At 37.9% G+C, this 8,324-nt stretch overlaps 1 protein-coding gene across 2 annotated transcripts; it reads left to right on the top strand.

The window, feature by feature from the left end:
* Positions 1–661: 661 nt before the first annotated feature.
* Positions 662–8,091, top strand: nmi (N-myc (and STAT) interactor). Of its 2 annotated transcripts, none has more exons than XM_005943419.3 (9): positions 662–875; positions 969–1,034; positions 2,246–2,404; positions 2,502–2,618; positions 3,194–3,365; positions 4,175–4,281; positions 5,352–5,538; positions 5,674–5,777; positions 7,151–8,091. In XM_005943419.3, the coding sequence occupies exons 1-9, from the start codon at positions 837–839 to the stop codon at positions 7,358–7,360; spliced, it is 1,161 nt and encodes a 386-aa protein (XP_005943481.1). In that variant the 5' UTR covers positions 662–836; the 3' UTR covers positions 7,361–8,091. The 2 variants fall into 2 exon arrangements, with proteins under 2 accessions (XP_005943481.1, XP_005943482.1); XM_005943420.3 differs by having other exon boundaries at positions 676–875; positions 972–1,034.
* Positions 8,092–8,324: the final 233 nt, after the last annotated feature.

The raw sequence follows: 8,324 nt of genomic DNA on the forward strand, positions 1-8,324 counted from the left end.
CAGATGGAAAATCAACATCTGTTCAATGTCTCCTTGCTATCTGGGTTGTGTGTGTATATGGATAATAGCAAACACTGAAATACATTTTTTGTATGCAGCAATGAATTTTGTTCACTCAAATTTAGATTTTCCTTGCTCAGGAATAAATTTCTCCTCAAAATGCAACACTTGTACTCGCAATTTCTTTTTACGTGTGCTCAATTTTTTTTTAATGTGCGCTCAGAATAGTGACACAAAAATAATGCCATAGTCTTTGACCTCTGTGTCCCCCCCTGTGCGTTTGTGTTTGTGTGTGCATGTGTGTCCTTGTGTCTGTTTCCCTTTTCTGTTTTCATGTTTCTCTTCTTTCATTCCATGTTCCCCCGACTATGGATTCTTTAGGTAACATATTGGTAACATATTTAAAATAAAATACATGTACAAAAAATAAGTAAAATCGTTTTGGGTTTTTTGTAAAAACATTGCTTTTATTTGTTTGTATAATTAATTGGGTTAAGACTTTTATACAAATTTTTAGCCACAAAATTGCGTGTTATCTGGCGAACATGTTTTGTCCTTTATCTAAAGAATCAGTAGCTTCTCACACACACAGCCGTTTTTATTAATTTATTTGTTTAACTGTGAACTTGTGTCGCAGTTCGTCTTCCATACCGGGAAGCTCGTCACACCAGGCTGTAACTTTCACTTTTGATTTGGAGCTGTTTGCCGCACAACAGGGGCACTTTGTTTTTTCTGACTTCGACAGAAAAGAGGCAGTGCAGCCACAGCTGGCTGATTTTTGGATCGTAGCTACTAAGTGAAGTTTTCATATCTGTTTCTTTTCTGTCAATCAGATCATGGCTGAGGTCTTCGGCAGTCGATCGCTAAATGATAAGGTGAGTAATAATCTGTTCGTCTGTTTGCTTGTTTTAGCCCGTCTAAGAAGAAACGAGTGCTACACAGTTAACGATGTCTTTCTTTCTTGGCAGAAGGAAGGAGGCCTGGATAAAGACGGTGAACTAAAGGAGGCCAGGCGAGAGTTGGAGGAATGGAAGGTAGGCCGGAACTAATGCTGAACTACATTTTCCATTTTCAGGTGTGAAGTCGCGCAACGTTTTAGTTCAATAGTAAAATAAGTTCACGACCGTCAGAATAAATTTATGAGAAAACGCAGAGAGCTGACAACTGCTCAGCCGGAAGTGTCTTCATCCTCCGTTTATAGAAGAAGGTGGTTTGTTTACTGAGTACTGTGAGTGATCTGAGTGATTTAAATAGTAATTACAGTTCTCAGATCTCTTATTTAAGTCGAGATGCAATCCTGCATCGTGAATGCAAGTCCGGAACTAAGTATGTTCTACAAATAAACGTACTAGACTGAAAAGCCTGAGAGAATCTATCTAAATGCCCATATTATAATAGATGTCATTATTTCCATTGATATACATTTATTAGCATTGAGACATCATTGGATACATTTTATTTACGCATTTGAGCTTAAAGTTAAATGGTTACTTATATTTGGTTGCACAGAAGATGCAGTTTGCAGTAAACAGGGAGAAACCATAAAGCAGCTCATTTCATCAAGTGAAAGTCAGACGGAACGGGCTCAGGCAACATTCCATAGGGTGTAGCTGTAGGTCTATATTTGCTCAACTAAAAACTATTTTGATGGCTCACACTTTAGCAAACGAGGGACAGGTGAAGTGAGCACAACCAAAAATGAATAAACACTGTTTTAGTCTTTTGTTTGGGGGAAAGATTGGTCATAGTTTGTGAAGGGCAGAACCATTATCTTGTGAAACCTACACAATTGCAATGATCAGTACAGATTTTGATTAGTGATTGCTCAGGAACCTGTTTATATAGAAATAAATAAAGGTACATAAGGTTAATGTCAACTAAAATACAGGCATACAACACCAGGGGGATGCAGCAAGAATACCGAGTTTCATCAGTGAGTCAAGTGCACAACATTGTTTAGGATTTCTCTTTTAAATTTATATCAAATTTATATAAATGCTTCAGTTCTTCCATTTTTTCCTCATAAAGACAAAAACTAAGTAAAGCTTTGTTTCTCTTCCAGTTCTGTACTTTTCTTACTTATCAGCAGTGGTATTATATCATTCAGAATGACTTGAGTATATTTGGCCATGTTTAAATATCTGTCAGTGAGAGAATAATTTTATTTGAGCAGCTTGTAGTCTCTTTGTAGACTGCCCACAGCTCCAGTTGTATTCTCTCTGAACACCACCTATTGCTCTTAAAGGCTAGATTCGAAAAAGCGGATGATGTGAAAGCCAGGCTGATACTGGAAAAGCTGACGGAAGATGATGCCAAGACAAATGCACAGCAGGAGATGAACGCTTGTGTCAAAAACCAACAGAAGATCCAGGATGAATTTAATGAAAGCATGAGAACAGTTCAGGTACACTTATTGTCATCTGTGTAACATCTACACTACACTCAGAGAAACTGAGAGTACATAACTCTCACCAAATATTCCACTTTATTCTTTTCCATAGGATGAAATCCAGAAGCTGACTAGATACAATCAAGATTTGCTGGAGAAACTGAAGAGATGTCAGGATGAACTGGAGGCTAAGAAGACAGAGTCCCGCAAGTTAAAGCAGAAATTCAAGGTAAAAACCAGGAACACTTTCAGATCTGTCCATCTGCTCACATTTACGTACACTAATCACGGGCATTAATGTGATGGTAATTATGGGATTTCCACACATTATAAATACATCACCAAACATATCCAGATGTCTCTTAGCAAGTTGCATGTTGATGAGTTATTTTGAGATGGCAGCAAATTTACACTGTTATACAGGCTGTATAACATAACCTAACTGTTACATTGTATCAAAGTGTCATATCTTCAGTGTTGTCCCATGAAACTATATTACAAAATATTTACATAAATGTGAGGGGTGTACTCACTTTTGTGAGATACTGCATAGACGTACAGGCTCGTATATATTCTTTTGAGTGTGTGTGGATTCAATTCAAATTTGTGCATCCAATCCCTGTTTTTAAAATTCCTTCAAGAGCTATGCTCTACAGTCATTCCACCCTGTGAAAGGCAGTTCACGGCCCCAAATAAAACTGTGACATTCATGTTCCTGATCAGCGGACACAAATGCCTGACCACAGCTGTATACACATTGAAACAGATAACGGCCTGTAACTCTGTATTGTCCCATCTGTCCAGATCTACGCCCAGATCCCAGACACAGAGGTGAAATTTATTTCTCCGAATAAAGAGACAAGGGAAGAGGGTGACGAGGACAGTCAGCCAATCAGAGGAGTGTTTACCATCAGCCAGAGAGCTGCTGTGCTTCTGCAGGGAGGACAGGCTCTCATCACCTTTGAGGAGGAGAAAGGTAGACGTCATTTGACTTCAGTACTCTATATGGTTCATTCTTACTTATGTTAATGTTAATAAAACCAAAAATAAGGAGTCCTCATGGTTTTCCATGCTTTGCTGTGTAAGATATTTATACAATGACAGTTTGCACTGTCACTTGGAAAAAGACACATACAAGACAGTTAAATGCTCAAGTGAAAAAACAGCATTTCAATTTCAGATATTAAATATGAAATTATGATTTCTTATTTTTAATATCACCTGAAAAAAGAAATTTAAATGAAGACAGACAGACGCGTTTTTTGGAGGTGTGGTCGTAAACTTTGGATCAGCTGTAAAACAGCCTGTTTCACTTTAAGCGTTATTTTCAGTACATTTCATGCTCAAGAAAATGTTTTGTCTCATTCCCATGGCTTCTTGTGGCATGCTGTAGCTCTAATTGGAACCTTGTGAAGATCCAACCATGCAAATTATGATTTTTATGCCATTTTCCAAGTGGTCTTAAACGTTTGATTGGGACCGTATCTGAAACTGCCACACGAATGTTCATCTCTTTAGTTTAACGTACATCATGTCAGCATAAAAAGATCAGATCAAAAATCTCTGCAACAACAGCTATAATAAAATCAAACACTTGAGAGACAAGAATAAAGAGACAATGTCAGCCTATCATAGTGTGTCTATACTACACCTAGACAGATTATTCTGTGATCAACCTGCTTAGCATGTCAAAATGAACCCGATCATGACTCAGACCTTACAACATGGAGTTCTCAGTACAACTGCAAATGATACACATCTTTTTGTCATATTCTTGGTGTGCAGTGGCTCGCCAGATCCTGAAAATTGCCAAGTGCTCTGTGTCCTGTGAGAACAGCAGTTTGGACGTGAAGCCGAGAAGAATCACCATGGATCCTGCTGTGAAGTTTGAGGTAGATGCTGCAACAGTATCATCGGGTTTTTTATGCTTCAGTTAGAAAATGAAGCCTCATGTTTCAAAATGAAAAAGCAACTAGAGCCTTATTTTTTATATTGACTGTGTCTCTAGTTTCCTGTCTATAGTTTGTACAGTTGTAACACTGTCAGGTCATTCAAATCTGTCCACAGAGTAGGAGTGAGACAGTACACCTCTCCAGGGTTACTTATTGCTGTGATGACACACAGAGAATACTTTCCTAAAAATACTTCTTAACTAAAGCCAAAGTTTTTTGGCTTTAGTTAAGACCCTAACAATACAGAACTAGATCCATCCTGAGTCATTCCCATGGAAAATATGGCCTTCTGTGTGTGTGTGTGTGTGTGCAGCAGGGTCAGAATTAACAAATTAAAACAGGAAGTAACTAAACAAGGAACACAGGAACGTAAACTTGACACGGAGAACACAAAAGAGCAGGAAAAATGACCTCCTGGGACAAACAACAACTAGAACTACAACCTAATATCCAGAAAATGGAAAATGAAGCTGGAATATGAAAACCTAAGTGACAACATAAAGAACATACTATACAGTAAATATAATAATTAATAAAACAAAAATAATAAACTCAAAGCATGAGGTCAGCAAACAGATATATAGGACCGCTTTCTTCCACTTATAATTTTTTTATATTTATATATATATAATTTTAAAATCCTCACAAACCCTTGAATAATCAGGCCCCAACTTATCTTAAAGACCTCATAGTACCATATACCAAAGTACCTCACTTTGCTCTCAGTCTGCTGGTGTACTTGTAGTTCCTAGGACATTTAAAAGGAGAATGGGAGGCAGAGCCTTCAGCTCCCACTTTGGATTTGTGAGACAGACACTATCTCTACTTTTAAGATTAGGCTTAAAACTTTCCTTTTGGATAAAGCATATCGTTAGGGCTGGACCAGGTGACCCTGACTCCTACTTTAGTTATGCTGCAATAGGTGTAGACTGCTGGGGGACTATGTTACACTGAGTGTTGTTTTGTAATGATCAACACCCTGTAAACAGTGTGTGTTCACACCGATGTAGGTCCACCTTGACGTTTCCAGAAAGGAGCTGAAAGTTTCCAACGTCCCTGATGTCATGCCAGAAGAGAGAATGAAAGACCGACTGGAAATTAGTTTTTCCAGGCCCAGTAGAGGAGGAGGAGAGGTGGAGAAAGTGGAGTATGACAAGAACACTGGGACTGGGTGTGTCACATTTCTCCAACCTGGAGGTAAAACTCTATGAGATAATTGTGCGACATTACACATTATTCTTAGTTAGTTGTTCTAAGTTATTCTGTATCATTACAATAGTTGTAGCCAAGCTAAGTATGTTAATGCTCAAATGTATGTGCATTTGTGTGCAGTTACTGAGAGCCTTGTCCTGAGGGGAAGGTACGACGTCGAGCTGGACACTGAGGTGAAGGTGAAGGTTGGACCTATTTACGAATACCAGCTGCGCAGATTTCAGGTAAGTTACAGCACTGAGACTAAAAGCACTTTGTTAACTTAGTTAAAAGCACAATTTATCACTTGTACAAAATTTAACTGGACAGGCTGCCAGTCTGTTGCAGGACTAACACAGAGACACAGGCAACATTCATGCTCACATTTTAGACTTGGAGTCTCTTTGGAGTCACCAGTGCATGCCTTTGGACTGTTGGAGCACACAAGGGCCCACGCAGAGAGGCCCCACACTGGCAGTTTACCTTTAATTCCCAAGCTGACGCTTTCAAACCTTTTTATTTTTCAAAATACAAAATATAAAAATATATATATTTATGACTCAGAAAACTATACTTACCAAACCCCACATACCTTTAAAGGTCATGCTACTAAGGGAAATCACTAACTCAATTAACAAAATAGCCATTGCTGCTGGATAATTCCTTTCTTTTACTTAGCCTAGTCGTCAGAATCCACAACGTGTCATGAAACTAATTTGTTAAAATTTCACCAACAGAGACATATGGAGAAATTTTTCCTGTTTATTTTAATATTAACATTAACCAATAAAACCTCTACATTTAGGGAGGCTGTGTCTTTTTGCAATTATGTAAATGCATCCATGCAAGTTTAATGAAAGATAGTTATTTCACTTTAGCACTAAAAATGCTTAACTGGTATAAAACTTTGCATTCAGTTGCCTTCAGATTAACAGAAACAAGAATACTTCTAGAAAAAATAGTTATATTTTACTTCAAGCTATCTTGGTATTTGTTTTTTGAGGATTTTTAAGTTGTATTGAGAGCTGATGGGGTGTTACGCACACCACAGGTGCGACTACCAAGTTTAAATCTTAGTGACCGAGACATCAAGTCAAGGTCAGAGATCAAGTTTTCTGAAATGCCATAACTTGAGAACAGGGTGGCGTAGGATTTTGAAATTGATACTATGGGTGTGTCAACTATGACAGTGAGGACTAACACTGGCAGTTGCAAGTCTTCTTTAAATTTAAAAGCCTTTTTTTGTTACATAGTCATTGTGTATTATGACTTAAAACATTCATAATACATAATTATTATGGCTATAGTAAAATAATTATTCTCTGACAAAAATATGTAATTATTTCACAACTTGTAACAAACATATAATTATAGAAATATTATATTATAACATGTAAGTGTCAGTATTTGCATTTTTAAATTTTTTTGCAATTACTAAGTCTGTAGAAAAACAGTGTTAGCGGGCTTTCTTATGTGTTCAAATACTCACGCGCCTACATGAATAAGTCTTAACGACACCCCCCACCCCCACACACAAGTTGTTCTAAAACTTGTGTGTGTTGTTGTAAAAGTTGTTAAAAGTTTGCAGAGCAAAGCAAATTTTTATGATTTATTTCAGACCTTTTGCGGCTGTCCGAAGCGAACCATCCTCCTGGATGACATTCAGGACATGGTTGATGAGGAAGACCTCCAGGACCATCTGGAAATCCATTTTCAGAAGCCCAGCAACAGTGGTGGTGAAATAGAGAGCATCAAGTACATCGCTAAACCGAAAGTCCTGCAGGCCTTTCTCTGTGAGAGCACAGAGGAGAAGGACGACAGTCTGTGAACCACCATGAACTGTCCATATAGGACATGTAAGACAAGCTCCACCTGTATTAAAGTATATTTCTAATCATTTCCAAACGTCTTGCTCAACCTGAAGTGATACATTGTAGAGATTTCATTTATTTGCTCTCCTGCTGGGTTAATCGGGACGATACTTTATCTCTGTGCATTTAATACATTTGATTACAATCTTCCATGTGGTAAAGTTGGGGGTGTTTGAGTTATGTTAAAAGATAAATCCAAGAAATTCTGAATATCACTTGAAAAAGAACCTGTGTGATATTTTATGCAGTCAGTCAGTAAAATTAATGACAACCTACACAAAGACAGTACTGCTTATAAGAACATGTAAACACTGGGATGGGTAGTAGGCTGATAGTAGGCTGAAAGCCTCACATCTCATTATCTAATCACTTATTTTAGTCAGAGAATTGTATTTCCTTTAGTTAATGTAACTAACTGTAAATCTGGGATGTCAGAAGACAAACGTGTAATGTGCTGGATGACATGATATTTTCTGTTGGTAAATTACCACTTGAGAGGTGAGAACTGCAGTTTTATTACAGCTATCTCTGAGCTAGTTGCTTGCCCTTTTTAGCTCTATAAACCTGCAAAGGAAGCTTTCAGACACACTGTCATCCTGTGTAAAAAGAAAATCCTCGCAATTTGAACTAGTGCCTCAACTGTCTTCTATGCTGTACTTAATAAAGTTAATGAATCCTGAAACAGTAACATAAGTTATATTTGTTATGTTGTGGCAGCTGCATTGGTAACCACAGTGTTAGCACTGCTCCCAGAGTCACGTGTTGCTTTATTGTGGCTCCTGGCTGGGCAGCATGATCATTAGCACAGTATTAGTTGTTGCCTCACACCACTGTTCCCTCTGTAAATGGTAAATGGACCGCTTCTCATATAGCGCTTTAACTGACCACTCAAAGTCATTCACCCATTCATACAAGAACGTC

This window comes from Haplochromis burtoni, unplaced genomic scaffold (genome assembly GCF_018398535.1).
Source record: "Haplochromis burtoni strain Fernald_Lab_line unplaced genomic scaffold, NCSU_Asbu1 Contig_372, whole genome shotgun sequence".
Lineage (NCBI taxonomy): Eukaryota > Metazoa > Chordata > Actinopteri > Cichliformes > Cichlidae > Haplochromis > Haplochromis burtoni.